A 19,324-nucleotide genomic window follows, 5' to 3' on the forward strand; every position below is an offset into this window, starting at 1 on the left:
AAGTGGAACGCTCGTTCATCGGGTGAAACAGTCGTTCGTGCAGACACCTAAATTAATCGGTTCTGGGCAGCGGATCGTACTGTCTAAACATCCATCTGCTGCCCAGGAACAGTGCAGCTGTCAACAGCGACCACACGTCCTCATACTGTGGAGGAGATCGCTGCATGTAAAAGCAGCGCTTCACCTCCACTGAACGAGCAGCCGACTTTCGGAAAGGAACACTTCCTTCCTCCCCATGTAAATCCAAAAACCAGATGTCAAAAACACAGAACAGGAGCAGATCTTTCCCTTCTACCTCATCTCTGTGTAGTCTCCACTGCTGGAAATCACTGATCAAACACGGACTAAACACTGACTATGTGAAAGCGGTTTTAGGTAGCTAAGCAATAACAACTAGGACATTACATGCTTCCCTACTACTGGCAATCATACATCAGCTGGATATATGTAGAAAATGTGGGCGATTTTCTAGAAAGCTGCACAAGTTGTAGAACGGGTGTAGTTTGTTTCTATGGGCTTTCTCTTTGTATACCATAGTAAATAGTCTCAGCCTGTGATGACCTATACCAGTGCATTTGTTGGCATGTTGTCTGAGGTGTAGTCAAAAAACTACTGTAATTACAAATCAAAAGTGGCGATTTATTTCACCTCATATCAAAAGGGACACGCCACTTTTAAAATGTGACTTTTTAAAATATAAACCCGATTATCCGCTTATTTCGCTCAATTTGTGACATTTTAACACCAATGGCACTAAAATGTGACTTTTTTAAACAAAAAATGCGCCATTTCAGCCACCCCCTGCTAGACTACACTTGAATCTTTTGAAACATATTTGCGACATTTCCACTGGTAAATTGCGACTTTTGTCTCGGGACGTTTTTATTATTGTTTTGTTTTTGTTGACAATTTACTGACAGAACCCTGTTGTTTAGCTCATTTATATTAGAAAAAATAAATGCGTCCTGTTTTAATACTTACCTATCACTTGTTCCCACCACAAGTTGGTATTACGTTTCATAAATACGACTTCAAAAGGTTGCATCTTTATTCCATAAATGTGACTTTTTACACACACCACCACCACATAAGCTGGCTTATTTGTCCTCAACAATTTGAGCCATTATTTAGACAAAGTATCTAGAAATACTTTGTCTACAGAATTTGCATCTACAACTTTCACAAGTCTGAACACACTTGACCTCACGCAGGAAAAATCCACGTCCGTATGAACAACAAAGTAGATTCATACTGCAAACAGTGGAGCGTGGATATCACGTGGATTTCGGCACGGAAAAAAAAATAAAAATACCACTGCAATCCCAGCATGTAGCTTCTGATATATGCTTGAAGCCGCCAGGCGTGACCTGGAACACAGGATGCCATAGCTAGGCTTTTACCTAGGGCAAAGGTTCAATTAGCTGACCTAGCCCTGGCCAAGGTAAAGTGGCTTGTTAGCACCTCCCGCCACTCAGTACCGGGGGCACATGCCCTGGCTGGCCCCTAGTTACGTCTCTGCAATATGTTGAATAGTGGATATATATTATAGCTCGGGCAATATTTGCAGTGCCTAGTATATATAGAAGAATAGCTTCATAAAAATGTTATTAAACGCACCAGAGCCAGCCTGGCCAACTGCTGCTCAAGGTATATATAAGCAATCCTGGATTAACATGGGAACGGTCAGTGCGGATAAAATTGTATTCTCGCCACAGGTCAACTGAAAGACCCATTTTAGGTACAGGCCGGGAGAACCCCTTTAAAAAGAAAACGGATAGTACTAAAGAAGGTGTAATTGGCCTAAGTGCCTAGGGCAACATGAGCTGTAAATAAAGCCATGTGGATACCCCAGCTTCTCCCAGGATACTTTTATAGCATACATATAACACCTACACTGCAAGTACTGAATGGAGACAACTGCAGAATCTTGCCCTGCCCTTACAAAACACATTAGATAGCTGTCGTGCAAACACTTTTTCAGCTGCCAGCTATCTCCCCTATACACATGCATGCTCAGCTCGTTCAAGCATGCATGTGTCGTGAACAGGAGAAAGCCGCTCCAAGAACAAAACAATGCTCCACAGACACATTAGATGGTCGGGCGATCCTGCTGAAACTGCCAGGTATAGCCAGGTATATGACAATTACATGATGTAGCTTGCAGATCCATGGCTGTTTTAGTGTCCATTCACATGTCCGCAAAATGGGTCCGCATCCGTTCTGCAATTTTGCGGAACAGGTGCGGACCCATTCATTTTCAATGGGGCCGGAATGTGCTGTCCGCATTTGTGGATCTGCACAACAATAGAACATGTCCTATTCTGGTCCACAATTGTGGACAAGAACAGGCATTTTCTATGAGTGCGCCGGCGATGTGCGGTCCGCAAAAAGGAGAACTCCCATTGCCAGTGTCCGTGTTTTGCGGATCCGCAAAACACATACGGACGTGTGAATGGACCCTTACGGTGTCAACAAGCTTACTAAATATTTTCAAATGCAGGAAGAACAGAACCAAATACGCTATAATGGCAGATGGGCAGTACTTATCGCATATTAGAGCCATCAAGAGTTAATCTGAATGTGAAAGTCAATCTGATAGACAATCCTTACACACATGGGACTGGTCGACTATGGAGCTGCTCACAAAATACCGCCTTGAATGTAGTGCATATGGTCGATTTATACCTTCCCTCATACTAGCAACTGTTGGGGAAATGCTAGCGCTCCTGGGAGGGGCTGTTAATCATAAATGAGCAAAGTATACACATGGTCAATGTCAAACAAAATGTATATTCACGGCAGGTAAGTGGGTGTGAATCTGATTCTTTGCCTTTTGACTTGATTATTTTTTATTTATTTTTTTGCAAATGCTAGTCGTGAGCTAATCCTCCCATACAAGAAGTTACGCCTCCCTCCAGGGCTGCTGGAGTCCAAGCCAAATTCAGATTGGCAGAGCTGGCTTGGTGCCCATCTTTAGACTTTACCTTACAGCTCCAGTTTAGCCTATGCTAAATAATACCCAGCAGTCAGTCACGTTGACATCACTTTGCACCATCTCTCTGACAAGGCACAACAGGCAAGCTTGGATACGAGATACCAGGAGATTCTGCCCCTCCCCCCCACGGGATGGCTCTGACCTGATTCCACTTCATATGCCAAGGATGCTTATGTGAGGTGACAGGGAGTGTGGGCAAGTCGGAAATTTAGGATGCCGCTTGCTAGGAAACATTAACCCTTTAACTGGCACATTATGCTTAAAGTAGGAAACCTGCCTGATAAATTGATAAGCATTGTCATTCTCCTTGGGGACTGATCAGGGATTTGAATGCTATTCTATGGACTGAGCACCATAGTGCGGCACACAAAGTGCCATATGGCTTTATACTATGGAGCTGCACAGCATCCGTGTCATGTGTATGAAGCTGTAGAGAAATCTCTGACTATCTGAGATGCTCAATAACCAGAGCAGTAAGTATCCCCCACCCTCTGCTGCTGGCTATTACCGGGTAGGCAAGCAAAAATATTTTTTACTTGCATTTTTGACTTCTGCACATCTATAATAACTAGTTCAGGATTCCTGTGTGGGTGCTGTCACATATTCATGTTTTATATGCAGTTTTTGAAACCAAGACCAGGTGTAGATTCAAAACAGAGTAGAAGTCATATCTGGCCTGTATACAGTCTCTCCTTTTATGAGACACTTCTGATTTGGGCTTCAAAAACTACATCAAAACCTGACCGTGTGGCCGTACCCGCTTATCTCCATACAGAAAACTCTAGACCTGATAGGAATCACCTGTGATGGAGAAGAGAATGCTCAGGCATGTTATGCAGAAGAACAGGTGTAGACGTGTTCTGCAGGTCACCTGTCTCCCTCGAGGGTGCTGTGGTATTCCTGCAGAGTCAGTTGACAGCATATTTCCCAGGTCACTCTCCATGGTGTCGTCCACGGAATTTCTGAGTCTGGAAATAAATACATAAGAGAATGCTCATTGGAGTTACTCTTCAAATGGACATACTAATAGGATAAAAGCAGATAAATATAGCTTACAATTAAATATTCTGTAATAAAACTTCTACAGAATGCCTCCTGCCTTGTACAGCATTAGACCTCATGCACACGGCCACTGCCTGTATTGAGGACCGTAATTTGTGGACCCCAATGCACTGCCAACATCCGTGCCGATTCCGCAGACAGATCCGTCTGCACCGCAAAAAAATAGAACATGTTTAGGGATGAGTGAACTTGTGTTTTCAAGTTCAGCATACAAGGTTCGGGTTAACTTAGGGTCCGTGGTAGCGGAATCCATAACGGAATTCTTAGATAACCTGAATTTTGCACGCCAAACTTGAAAACACAAGTTAGCTCATCCCTAAACATATAAAAAAAAAAATTGTGGTGCGGATTCAGAGAAACAAAAGCACTGTGGAATGGGTCCGCATCCGTGATGCGGTGAGCACATATTGAGGACCCGTGTGCATGAGTCCTTAGGGAGTCATTTTCAATAACTGGCTTTTCACGCCGATCTTTGTTTCCTCTTTTCGTTGGCAAAGGGTGTGCCTCGTCATAAATTAGGTTCATCCACCTGTTGAGCATGCCTATTGTGATAAATCACTCCTCCCCTGACTACTTTTATGCCTAAAACTGGCGTAAATGTAAAGAAATATGCTGGAACTGAATGGTGGCTCTAGTCCCAAATGGCAAGAACAGTGTAAAAAGGCCCTTGTGACAAAATATTGTCACTCGGGTGTTAAAAGAGTTGCAAAATGGAGTCTTGTGACATTTTTTTCACGCCAATAAGTGGCATGACTCGCTTTGTAAATGACTCCCATTATCTACAACTTGGGAGTACTTTAAAAGCTACATTAGATTCTGTTTCTAGCATTGTAACATGTGAGACGGTGGGGTCATTTATCAAACTGGTGTAAAGTAGAACTGGCTCAGCTGCCCATAGCAACCAATCAGATTCCACCTTTCATTTTTCACAGCTCCTTTGGAAAATGAAAGGTGGAATTTGATTGGTTGCTATGGGCACCTAAGCCAGTTCTACTTTACACCAGCTTGATAAATCTCCCACAATATGTTTACCTAGACTTTTTTTTGGTTGTCAAAAAGTTTCCTGTAAGCACTGGAAAAAAACGTTGGGTTTACACAGAGACTAAATTTGTGCGTATTTTATAGTTCTAGACGGTTAGCTGTCCAACCTGACAACAGGAGGGAGGCAGACATCTGTCTGTTTCCATGGGTAACCAGCAGAATTTTGAAACAAGCTTCTGGTTAGATTTACAAATTGAATGCTGCTTTAAAGGGTTGCTCCAAAGTGATTCCCCAGGTGTGTCGTCCACAGAACAGCCTCCCATGTCACATATGAGGTACATTTACAGGCACAGAGCTGAAGCGATCCTTCCCGATCGGTTGGGATGATCACCTCCACAGTACGAGGACGAGTGGTCACTATTGCCATCACTCATCATACAGCTGCAATGTTTCTGGGCAGCAGATCGCTATTTCAACAACACCAGACCACAAATCATCATTTATGGGCCTGCACTAATGATCATTTCAGAAATGCTCGTTCATCGGGTGATCTGAGGCGAATTGTCAGAAACAAGAGTTTGCAGAAACGTTTGTTCCCGAAAATCTGCCCGATTATCTAGAAGTGTAAATCCAGCTTTAAAACATAAGGAAATATGTGACCAAATTATTTTTTAAGCCAGTTAAAACCAGATAATGACACAGATCCTTTTTTTCTCATCTCTTTTTATTTTCCGATTACAGATTTTTTTTTTTATACGATTTCTTTAACATAATTATGAGGGCGGCCATCTTGCCCGGCAGCATTTAGAAAGCATTACAGCAGCCACATGGACCATAGACACAATGTCAGGAGGGCACCCCATTTACTTTCATGGGAGAGTTTTTTGGGCATGCTCTGTAACCTGTGCAGAGGTCATTGTACAAGGAAAGAATAGATTGACAATCACCTATTGTGAACGGTGGATCCTGTGTTATCTATACACAGGTCATTACAGGCAAGATAAGAATGACAGATAACCAGGTAAGGCATGACCTGTGAGCTGTGCAGAGGTCAGGAGGGAGCAGATAAGCTTTGACATCAGCTATTCTGAATGGTGCATCCTGTGTTATCTATATATAGGTGATATTCGGTCACCATAATTCTGCCTGTGATGATAATGAGATGACTGCTGACCAGGAAGTGGCCACTGTGAAAACTGCGAGATTATTTTTTTATATAGATAGTGATATGGGAAATTAAAAATAACCAGCTAAAATCCTTTAAAATACCAGTATGTTTAAAGGGGTTGTCTCATCATGGACAATGGGGGCATATCGCTAGGATATGCACCCATTGTCTTATAGGTGCGGGTCCCACCGCTGGGACCAGCACCTATATAGAGAATGGAGACCCGCAAGCGCAGGAGGGCGCAGCGGCGCATGCGCAGCCACACTCCATTAATTTTCTCTGGAGACGGTGAAAATAGCAGAGTGCTGGCTCGGCCATTTATGTCGGCCCATAGAAATTAATGGGAATGGGGGCCGCGCATGCGCGGTACGCTCCCATTCACTTCTATGGGGAGCCGGCTTTGTGGTGGCCGGACGGGAGTCCTCCAGCCACCACCTTGTGGGGCTCCGTTCTCGATATAGGTGCGGGTCCCAGCGGTGGGACCCCCACCTATAAGACAATAGGGGCATATCACTAGGATATGCCCCCATTGTCTATGATGAGACAACCCCTTTAACATAAAAACATGATTTAAACAATAGGTCTTTTTCTGATGACATTCTATTCCATTTAAATGTAAGAGATATCCATGTTTGGCCTCATGCCCGCAGTAAAGTGCTTGGAGCCTGTACAGTGGCTCCATCATTACAGAACCATAAGTATTCTGTGGGCTCTGCATGGTCCCATATTCTACCCTAGAAGCATTGAGAATACTTGCACACTACAGCATATGATGGCATACTGCACCATTTTTTCCTTCTAGATCCCATACGAATCTGAGAGAACAAATTGCATATGCCTCCATAAGACGGGGTACAGTATGAGCCCATGGTTCTATTTGAGTACCGTATTATAAATCAATATAACAAATCCATAACACAACCATGCGCCCTTAGAAAACTTTTTTATACTAATTTCAACTGTTTTAGGCTACTTTCACACTAGCGTCGGGGCTCCGCTTGTGAGCTCCGTTTGAAGGGGCTCACAAGCGGCCCCGAACGCATCCGTCCAGCTACCAATGCATTCTGAGTGGACGCGGATCCGCTCAGAATGCATCAGTCTGGCAGCGTTCAGCCTCCGCTCCACTCAGCAAGCGGACACCTGAACGCTGCTTGCAGCGTTCGGGTGTCCACCTGGCCGTGAGGAGGCAAACGGATCCGTCCAGACTTACAATGTAAGTCAATGGGGACGGATCCGTTTGAAGTTGACTCAAAATGGCTCAATTTTCAAACGGATCCGTCCCCCATTGACTTTCAATGTAAAGTCTGGACGGATCCGTCTGAACTACTTTCACACTTAGAATTTTTTCTAAACTATAATGCAGACGGATCCGTTCTGAACGGTTTCAAATGTCTGCATTATAGGAGCGGATCCGTCTGTGCAGACACCAGACGGATCCGCTCTGAACGCTAGTCTGAAAGTAGCCTTAAAAGGGTTGTCCGGGGTCAGAGTTGAACCCGGACATATCCCCTTCTTCCCCCACTCAGCCCCTCTGACATGAGCATCAGAGCATGTCCCTTGCCCTGGGCTGAATTGCGCAAGGCAAGGGCTTTTTCTGCCAATCCGGTGACGTACCAGGACTCTGCTAGGCGGAGGCTTTTGCCCAGCAATGAGCCCGATGACGTCACCGACACCAATGGGCGGTCTTTAGTGCTGCCCTGGCCTGTAAAGCGGCTAGGACAGCACTAAAGCCTGCCCATTAGTGCCGGTGACATCACTGGAAACACTGCTAGGCAGAAGCCTTTGTCTAGCAGTGTAAAAATGTAAACAAAAAAGCCCTTGCTCTGCGCGATACAGCGCAGGGCAAGGGAGAGAATCGGAGCATGAAATGCTTCGCTGCTCATGTCAGAGGGGCTGAGTGGAGGAAGAAGGGAATATGTCCAGGTTCAGCTCTTATAACCCCTTTAACATTGGGTGTCGACCACTTGAAAATCAGGTGGTCCATGAATGGGGTCCAAAGTATCAAAACAGTGTCGTTTCTAGAAGGATTTTTAGACAAACTAGCATCATGATTGTAGGAAATTAACCATGAAAATCTTGCGGGGTTCGGTTTAATTAATAGTTGGCCCACGAATAATGTTTATCAAGTATCCACAGGATAGGTTCATGAGCCAACTCCTATAAAGAGAATCTGCCATAAGGGTATGCTATCCTTTTTGGCACCATTAAGTAGTGACAGAGACCCTTCTTCACAGAAGTTCGGGCTTGGGTTAGGTGTTCTGTAGATTGTATTATTTCCCTTTATAAACATAGTTATAAGGGAAAATAATAGCATTCTGAATACAGAATGCATAGTAAAAAAAATAAAAAAAAAATTTAACTCCCCTTAGTCCACTTGATCGCGATGCCCTGCATCTCCTTCTGTCTCCTTTACTGAACAGGACGTGTGGTGAGCATTAATTACAGGAACAGGACCTGTGGTGAGCATTCATTACAGGTCAAGGACCTGTGGTGACGTCACTCCGGTCATCACATGATCCATCACATGATCTTTTACCATGATGATGGATCATGTGATGACCGGAGTGACGTCACCACAGGTCCTTGACCTATAATGAATGCTCACCACAGGTCCTGTTCAGTAAAGGAGACAGAAGGAGATGCCGGGCATCGCGATCAAGTGGACTAAGGTGAGTTAAATTATTATTCATTTATTTTTAACCCCTCCAGCGCTATTGTACTATGCATTCTGTATTCAGAATGCTATTATTTTCCCTTAGGCCTCTTTCACACGGGCTATGCGGGAAAATGTGCAGGAGCGTTGCGGGAACACCCGCGATTTTTCCGCGCGAGTGCAAAACATTGTAATGCGTTTTGCACTCGCGTGAGAAAAATCGCGCATGTTTGATACCCAAACCTGAACTTCTTCACAGAAGTTCGGGCTTGGGATCGGTGTTCTGTAGATTGTATTATTTTCCCTTATAACATGGCTATAAGGGAAAATAATAGCATTCTGAATACAGAATGCATAGTAAAACAGCGCTGGAGGGGTTAAAAATAAAATAAAAAATAATTTAACTTACCTTAGTCCACTTGATCGCGTAGCCCGGCATCTCCTTCTGTCTCCTTTGTTGAACAGGACCTGTGGTGAGCATTAATTACAGGAACAGGACCTTTGATGACGTCACTCCAGTCATCACATGATCCATCACTATGGTAAAAGATCATGTGACGTACCATGTGATGACCGGAGTGACGTCATCAAAAGGTCCTGTTCCTGTAATTAATGCTCACCACAGGTCCTATTCAACAAAGGAGACAGAAGGAGATGCCGGGCTACGCGATCAAGTGGACTAAGGTGAGTTAAATTATTATTTATTTATTTTTTAACCCCTCCAGCGCTGTTTTACTATGCATTCTGTATTCAGAATGCTATTATTTTCCCTTATAACCATGTTATAAGGGAAAATAATAATGATCGGGTCTCCATCCCGATCGTCTCCTAGCAACCGTGCGTGAAAAATCGCACCGCATCCGCACTTGCTTGCGGATGCTTGCGATTTTCACGCAACCCCATTCACTTCTATGGGGCCTGCGTTGCGTGAAAAACGCTGAATATAGAGCATGCTGCGATTTTCACGCAATGCACAAGTGATGCGTGAAAATCACCGCTCATGTGAACAGCCCCATAGAAATGAATAGGTCGGTATTCAGTGCGGGCGCAATGCGTTCACCTCACGCATATCATCCACGCGGAATACTCGCCCATGTGAAAGGGGCCTTATAACCATGTTATAAAGGGAAAATAATAATGATCGGGTCTCCATCCCGATCGTCTCCTAGCAACCGTGCGTGAAAATCTCACCGCATCCGCACTTGCTTGCTCATGTGAACAGCCCCATAGAAATGAATGGGTCGGTATTCAGTGCGGGTGCAATGCGTTCAACTCACGCATCGCATCCGCGCGGAATACTCGCCCGTGTGAAAGGGGCCTTATAACCATGTTATAAAGGGAAAATAATAATGATCGGGTCTCCATCCCGATCGTCTCCTAGCAACCGTGCGTGAAAATCTCACCGCATCCGCACTTGCTTGCTCATGTGAACAGCCCCATAGAAATGAATGGGTCGGTATTCAGTGCGGGTGCAATGCGTTCAACTCCCGCATCGCATCCGCGCGGAATACTCGCCCGTGTGAAAGGGGCCTAACAGTGTGTCACTTACTTATCCATATGCAGTAGTGTTCATAAACTCACAGTATAGCGGGTGCAGCCGCTGGTTGAAAGCTTTCTCGCCATCACTGTGCATAGGGAGTAAGCTGTCCATCAGCATTGGGTGGGCAGGGAGAGGACTCCAGAAGACGTGCTCAGCACTGAGAGGAGGCCTAGCTAATGAAGAGCTAGGCTTGTTCTGCACCTGTTAAACTGTGATTACAAGTGTTTGTCACTATGTTCTGCTGCTCTCAGATAGGCCAGCATAAACCCGGTGACGGATCTTCTACTCCCTGGGGTGCTACTGGGAGGGAACAGCTGCTTGTAATAAAAAGACTCCCAGGAGAGAAGATCTCATGTAAACCGTGCAGCTGAAGCAGAATGTGCTTTTCTTTGTCCTGGTACAACTCCTATTTCTTACCACCATGTATAGCGCCTTTAAGAGATAATGCTTACATGGCGGCAAGGCTGAAAGCATGGACTTTATTCCATAAAAATGAGTAAGGGCAACGTGACATGAGAGCACAAAGAGCCAAGAATATCAATAATACAGTGACTGTATAGACAGTGTCACAGTGCCCTAGCTGGACAGATATCTGCTACACGTGCGCTGGTAATATGCTCCTGTGGAATTCAACCTCTCAGGCTCATTCACATAGGCATATTCCCTTCTGCATTTCTTCACCTTTTTAAACGTAAATGGCATTCAGTCTGCAGGAGGAAGAAGAACTTTACTTTGTGAAAGGAGCCTTTCTGGAATTCATAGCTGTATAATCAATAATTACTGTAGATATAATCTTTTACAAGTGAGGCTCTTAAAGTGACCCTCCAGTTCAAGACAAAAAATAAAAAATAATAATAAATCACAGTAACTGGGGAACAAATAATACACTTACCCGGTGATCTTTCAGATCTGCCAATTCCTTCCCAGATGGTCTCGCTGCTACTCTGCCTGGTGCATACTTTGGATTTGGTAGTCTAGGACACTTCCTGCTGCCCTTGGATTGGCTGGAATTGCTCAATGGAGCAGTGCTGACCAATCCAAGAGCAGGGCTGGACAAGCAAGAAGCGTCTTGGACTACTGATGCATCAGGTATTCTTAGAAGCGGTAGAGCCATCATGGATGACAGATAAGGAGCCTGGGAATCGGACGATCTGCATCTGAAAAGAGGAAAATGAGGGCACCAGGTACGGGTTCTGTTCATTCCCCAGATAGAGCCCATTCACTCCGCATAACGGATGCAGACCCATTGAGGAACAGATTAGAAGACCACAAAAACACTCGAAAGCCCTTCCGTGGGCTTTTCGGTCAGTGCCTCCACACCACAAAAATTAGGACATGTCCTATTTTTGCCGTATCTTGCAGATCATGGACCCATTCAAGTCAATGGGTCCGACATCATGATATCCACTTGCTGTCTGGTTTTCTTGAGGACCCAGAAGTAAACGGGTTTGTGTGCAATCCGCAAAAAAATGCGGATCAGACACGGACCAAAAATACAGTTGTGTGCATGAGGCCTCATTGCGCCTCATCATAAATTAACACACTGTCCGGGATATCAAAGACCAGCGTTGACGCGCCAGTCTTAGACAAATGACTCCCAATGTGTTTGAACACTAGCATTTTCTTCATGGCATTTGTCCCCTATAAGGAGATGTGAAAGTGCCTGAAAAATCACCATGAGCTATAGCATGTTGTGTTTTTGAAAAGAAGTAATACAAGAACCACCACCTAAGGCCTCGTGCACATTACCGTATCCATTTTGCGATCCGTAAACGGCAGACCTGCAAAATACAGATACCATCTGTGTGCCATCCGCATTTTTTGCAGCTCCATTGACTTCAGAATGGTATATGTTCTATAATTTGCAGAATGGACATATAGATACAGACAGCACATGGATGTTTTTTTGCGCACCTATATAGGGTCCATGCGCGATCCGCCAAAAATGCCGATTAGACACGGATACATGAGCCTAATTAACAGAAAAATCCAGTAGCAAAAAAAATGCTTGCATGTCCAGTGTTTCATATTTCCCATAGACCGTCAGCTAACATCTGGAGCTGGTGTTTTTACAACAAAATACACACCAAAAACCTAAGTGCAAAAAAAATGCAAAAAAAAAAATGCCAGTAAAAACAGGAGTGAAAATAAAAGGCAGGTGTGGAAGGACCCTAAATGTAGCTGGAGTGGACAGGTCTGGTTTAGGTAGTAGATATGGCAGTATTATTTTAATATTCTATTCTTTCAAAATAGGCAAAATAGTTGTACAAAATTGTGCCATTATTTGGATATTAATGTTAGTACACCGTATATACACACACATTGACTAGGACAACTGAGTGGAACCAAGCTGCAAGGGTGGCGCTGTTTCTGGAAATAAGAGGGTCTAACTTTGAGCAGCCCTCTATTAAAGGGTGTCTGTCATGAGAAATAAGGTTATGTAGCTGACTGATATTAGCGATGTGCTAATGTCAGCAGTACATGACAGTATGCTTTATAACTCCCTGCCACCGTTCTCTTAAAATAAACACTTGTATAATATGCTAATGAGCCTCTAGGTGCTATTAGGGCGTTGCTTCAGCACCTAGAGGCTCCATCTACGCACCCAGTTGATTGACTTTCGAGTACTCCTCAGTGTCCCATAAATCCTGCGCCGTCCCGCTTTAGTATTCGGCGCAGTGAGTGAAGGACGTGCTCCTGCTGCCGGCTTCCTTCCTTCGGCGCAGGCGCAGTGAGGAAGCCGGCAGCAGGAGCACTTCCTTCACTCACTGCGCCTGCGCCGAATACTAAAACGGGACGGCGCAGGCGCGGGATTTACGAGACACTGAGGAGAACTCGAAAGTCAATCAAGTGGACCTGGGCGTGCCATAGGGTGCGTAGACCGAGCCTCTAGGTGCTCATTAGCATATTTTAAGAGAACGGTGGCAGGCAAGGAGATATAAAGCATACTGCTATGTACTGCTGACATTAGCCCATCGCTAATGTCAGTCAGCTACATAACCTTATTTCTCATGACAGACACCCTTTAAGCTAAAAAGGTTTCAGATCACATCTTAAATAATGGTTGTCTATAGAAACGCAATGAAATAAACCCACTCATGTGAAACAGAACAAAGGGGCACACAAGCTGCACTGGCCTGCGCACTGTGTCTGCTGGTACAGCAGTACCTATACATAGCACCCACAGGACAAGAGATTATCTGTCCAAGGAGAAGATCTGTGCCAGGCAGCCTGCCAACGCTCTTCACTCCTGGTTTTATCCTTGTGTACTGTGCAAACGCAATAGAAACTTTCGACACACAAAACAAAGCTAAACAGACAAAAAAGAATGCTGTTAATAGATTAGACTATGACACAACGAGAAAGCGATATATCCAAAGGTTTATAAAGGATCTCTTGCAAGAACAATTTTCAAACTGCAAATAAAATAAAATCATTGTAAAGCAGATGATAAACCTACATCGCTAAAGTTAGGCACCGAAGTCATATGAGCCTTAGTCACACAGTCTTACCTACGTCCCAGGCCTATCTGCTTTTGCGCATGTTAGAGGAAAGTTTGGTGTCACAGCGATTAGCTAGTTCATTGTTTGACTGTCGGCTATCTTAGGATACGACAACGCGGCGCAGTCGCGACACGGCTGTGCAATAGCTGCGCTGCAGGCGATTACCGCACGGACATATGAGCCAAAGCGGGCTCTAATTAAAGTAATTAGAACTGCTCAGTCTATTGTTAGTGGCCGCACAGTACTGCAAGTGCCACGTGACAATCAACAAGGCAGACCGACTAAACACCGCAGCGGACTGTCGTTTAATTACTCATAGGGCCTCACAGTACTCGACCACAGCGCAGTTTCGCTGTGTGGTTGCACACTAAAGCTGGCCATACACGTTAGATTAAGGTCCGTCAAACCATACAATTTTGGCAGGACGGGGCACCCACCATACACATACATGAACCAAAACGTCCAAGAATGCATGTTTTCTCAATAGGGAAGAGGGAAATAAGTCACGTCCAGACACCTCCGGTGGTAGTTTATCGCCCATGAGAATAAAGAACATGGGTACATTCAAAACAAAGACGTCTGATCCTTCTTACCACCATCATCAGGCGTCCCCATAGATATTAAACGGTCAGTCTGCTCTGCTGAAATAGGCTTTCAGTTTAGGCTACCTTTAGCCTTAAAAGTCTTGGTTTGAAGATGGGTTCTAAATAAATCCTAACCAAGTAGATTTTCTGCGACTGACAATCAGTTCTATTCATTGGAATGGGCTCGTTCTGGCATGAAGCTCATGGATCTCTGCAGGCCTCGTTCAGGTGAATTTTCAGTAGTAGAACATTTTCTACAACCAAATCTGCCGCATGTGAAGGCACTCCAATGTATCTTATTGGCTTCTAACAGAGTATTTCCATCTACCGTGGATGGTTCTGGAGTTTTTGATGGCAAGAACAGCGATGCAGACTATACTAATTCTGTAGTTGAAAAAAGCAGACTCCCAAAGGAACAGAGCACAGCACTGCTTTCGACTGTCAGCCATACCTCCATTTCTTGCAGGCGGTTTTAAAACCAAAGAGACTTTTTCTTTCTTTTTTTATTGGAGACACGTAATACATTTAACTAAGCGCGTGACACCCTTTGTCAGGTAAACAATGGGTGTATCATGCAAAAGTCACCGGTGGTAGTTAAACAAAAAACTAATTAAACAATGAAATGAAACAAATTCAAGCAAAAAGGAACAAAATAATAAAACACATTTCAGATGAATGAATTTGAAGGAATTTAGAGGCCAGACAATCACACTAGGAGCCACAGAAGAGGTTTCTGCGCCCCAAAGCTAAGGTCCAGCAGTTGTTTTTAGTTGCATTACCAAACTAAAACCTAGAATTTTTTACTCCTACCTGGTAGTTTGACCAAAACGGCTGTAACTAGTAATCTGTGTGCGATATTCGATAACTGAAATCTCGGAGCAGTGCCAAAGCAGTTTACGCTGTATAAAGAACCCTTTCATTCTGGAAATCAGTGGTGAATTGATATCACCGCATTTACCAATTTCACACATCTCCAGGACACAGCAGTAGCTCCATTCGACTTTCCCAAACAGTGTATTTTCCCGACAAAAAAAACACAAAACTTTCAAGTGTTGAATCCGCATTTAAATTAAAAAAAAGTCCTATTTCTGAAAAGATTTTCCAGGCTTAGCCATGAAATAACAATGAGGAGAGCAGGTGCACAGGGGCCAGGCACGGTTACATGTCACTGGTGATGACAGGAGCTGTCCAAGGTAAGCCCACTCTTCAGACCGTTTTGGTGCCGCTGTGAAATAAATATTTGCCAAGTGATGGAACAATTACGGTAAAGAGCACACGCACTCAGCGTGCAGAAACCTTGCCATGTCCAGTTTACAGACCGCAGGGAACAACACACAACATTTCAAGTAGACTGTACGCTCACATGGCCATAATGTCGCACAAAACCCAGGTGAAATCTACATCTGAATCCGTAATGGGAGTGGGACATGTCACTCCTAGTGCCCTTTCCACATGGAAACCACGGAGGGTCAGCCACACACGAATGAGGTACATTGAATGGGGCTAAGCCACATGCAGAACCATGGCAGTAATAGGAGGGTCAGCCTCAGATTCCTGCTGTGGCACCCAGATTTCCGGTGCCGATTTACAGTTTGATGTGCCACATGCTTGTGGTACCTATCCAGATTTCTGTGTGCAATCCACGTAAAAGCCTGCACGTGTGAATAGAGCCTTAGGCAAGTGCTTGCTTCCCTTATTCCGCACTGGTATAGGCACCTATTCCCCGCTGTCGCACAATGATGCCCATACAGATTACAGGGTGCTGGTGTTCTGTAAAGCAATATCTTCATATCAGCGATTAAATAGGTTTGACTATTGCTCCATGTTTTAAAACGATTGTGCACGACAAGCTATCGCCCGCTTGTTGATCACACATAGAGACTTCCAACACATTGCAAAATCTCCCTGTAGTTATGCAATCCTTCCCTTGTCATACGAGTCTGAGCTGGGAGTTGTCTCAAGCCCCCTGGCTGTCGGGGCCACATCTCATAACGTCCATAGAAAAACAAAGTATCAGACAAGTCTTGACTCTGCTTTTGCTGGTAGATTAGTTTTTTTCCACAATGAAAGAAAACTCTAAAATGGGTAAACATAGCTATAAATGCACAATGCCCTTTAAATGAGCTCTGCAGCTCTTAATATTAGATGTGAAAGCAATCCACTAAGCTAATCTTTTCATCTGCCTGGCAGGGAAGGAAGGCTTAAGGGTTCTTCTAAGGGCTGAAACCTGATGCTCGGCTATCCTCATCCTGTTTCAGTAGAACTACCTACTTTCTGGGTTTTACAGCTAAAAGATAATCACTTGTTCCAATGTTTTACGGCTTTATTCAAATTAACTTGGAAATGCGATGTATTCAGCTAAAACCAAGGCTTTGTCATTTTCATACCTAAACGCACAAAACGAAACACAGAAGTCATTATCTCAGTAACAACATACTGTACATGAGATACTTAGGATAGTCACTTGTGGTACGTGAAGTCAACGGGTCAACATCTCCACGACCAAATATGAACGTGCAGGATCTCAGAATACGTTGGACTGATAGTTGATACAATGGAAAGCAACCTGGGAAAAGAAAACTTCTGGCTCCTAGAGTAGTAGTCTAACATGGCTGACTCCTTTGGTCTACAGGACACACATGGTGTGTATCTAGCACATCCCTACTACACTTGTCTACCACATCATACAGTAGAAACAAGGGTTAAGTTTTACGGCGTGGAACAATTCTTTTTCCATCTCCTTGTTTACACACTGAGGTAGGTTTTCTGTCCTACGTGACTCATAACACAAAGGAGCCTTAAGCAATTTCATACCCAAGTCAAAAACTGCCTTTAGGTAAAACATAACGGCTCCCTATATAATCTAATGATTAAATAAGTGCACATCGTTCTAGGCTAGGCTCACATCCGCAGTAAGAATTCTGGTTTTATGCTCCATCATAAGAGAGCAGAGAATTGGACAGAACACAATGCCACCCAAGGAGGAAAGGGGCAGAGCTTCATGGGAAAGGGCAGAGCCTAAAATGCAGCATTATGCACCACAATTCTGGTGTAAAAATGTGCCTAAATCAGTCTTCGTAAATCTGGGCCCATGAGCTTCATGTTTTTTTCAAGCATTTTTTGGGCAGCCTTTTATTCCGACAATTTTAACTTATTTTACTCATATATATTTTTTTTTTTTACAGAAGAAATGTGGTATACACAGCAGGAGCTTTCAGGTCACATGAGAATGTATTCCATTGTTATTTCGCTTCTCCTTTGTTTCTGTGAGCAGGCGTATTTCCATCAGATGTTCTTTAAAGTTCTTATGAGCATTTCAGACCGCTCATATTACGTTATAGCACAGTTGCCCAACATAGAAATAGTACCTTTAATTGTGTCTGTCCCACGTCCAAAAAAAAAAACACTTTAAAAAGATATGCGGATTGGGTACCACAAGTGCCCTGGATCAGTGTTATGGCCGCAAGTGCCCAGGACCCTCTCTAATGTGCTGGCTCCCCTTGCAGCGCCCTGGCCGGCCCTCCTCTTCTAATTCATCCTCCTCCTCTGGCTTATAGATCTCTTGCAAGCGCCGGTCACCGCTCTGCCCAGAGGCACCGATCTTGACAGTGCTCATGTTCTGGGCGCATGTTCTGGGCACTTGCGGCCAGAACGCCGCTCCTGGGCACTAATCTGCATATCTTTATAAAGTGTTTTTTTCAGCTTCTGGACGTGGGACAGACACAATAAAGGTCCTATTTGTTGGGCAGCTGTGCTATAACGTTATATGAACGGTCCCAAACACTCAAAGTAGGTGACAGGCTCCCTTTAAATGTACCAGGAAATCCTACATCTACCATTAGTTTTCATCCAAGGACTTCTCCAAGTGCAAATAAACTTGATATGGGTCCAGGATGTGCTTCAAGCTTATAATATATCTTCTGAAGGAACTTCCTGCTAGGGTAGCTGTACCATACGCTAACATGCATGACAAGGAACGTGTATGTGAAACCTGATGGACAAACATACAGAAACTTGCCTTTTACTCACACGATTTGTTGCCAATTTTTAGGCCTCTTTCACACGAGCGTGACGGATTGGCTCCGGATGCGTTCAGAGTGCGTTCAGTGAAACTCGTACCATTTTGCAAGCAATTTCAGTCAGTTTTGTCTGTGATTGCGTTCAGTTTTTTCCGCGCGGGTGCAATGCGTTTTCATGCGTTTTTCACGCGCGTGATAAAAAAACTGAAGGTTTACAAACAACATCTCCTAGCAACAATCAGTGAAAAACGCATCGCATCCGCACTTGCTTCCGGATGCAATGCGTTTTTCACTGAAGCCCCATTCACTTCTATGGGGCCAGGGCTGCGTGAAAAACGCAGAATATAGAACATGCTGCATTTTTCACACAACGCAGAACTGATGCGTGGAAAAAAAACATCATGTACACAGACCCATTGAAATGAATGGGTCAGGATTCAGTGCAGGTGCTATGCGTTCACGTCACACATTGCACCCGCGCAGAAAACTCACTCGTGTGAAAGGGGCCTTACCGTTCTGATACTTCTTACCAACAGACTGCATTGTGACTGATGAGCATTAAACAGAAAGACCTGAAGCTGTTAGTTCATGCAAAACTTGGAGACTTCCTGCTGCTGAGAACAATTATACAGCTGTTCAACTGGAGGTGTGTGTATATATATATCCTGAATGATACATAAAAATGAAGTCTTATAGTCTCAATATTAAATTGGTTTCCAGGTTCAGAGCTGAACCCGGACATATCCCCTTCTTCACCCAGGCAGCCACCTTGATGCTCTCCCTTGGCAAATGATAGTGCACACTGCACGCCATAATTTG

General features: G+C 44.2%; 1 protein-coding gene across 1 annotated transcript in view; it reads right to left on the reverse strand.

Annotated features, from left to right (window-relative positions):
• Positions 1-19,324, reverse strand: part of KIAA0319L (KIAA0319 like) — a 109,154-nt gene that overhangs the window by 82,432 nt on the left and 7,398 nt on the right. The window contains exon 3 of the mRNA XM_040424375.1: positions 3,797-3,963. Within this exon, the coding sequence (XP_040280309.1) occupies positions 3,797-3,938 (142 nt within the window). The 5' untranslated portion in view covers positions 3,939-3,963. The remainder of the gene's footprint in view (positions 1-3,796; positions 3,964-19,324) is intronic.

The sequence above is a fragment of the Bufo bufo genome, chromosome 3 (assembly GCF_905171765.1).
Source record: "Bufo bufo chromosome 3, aBufBuf1.1, whole genome shotgun sequence".
In the NCBI taxonomy this organism is placed as follows: domain Eukaryota; kingdom Metazoa; phylum Chordata; class Amphibia; order Anura; family Bufonidae; genus Bufo; species Bufo bufo.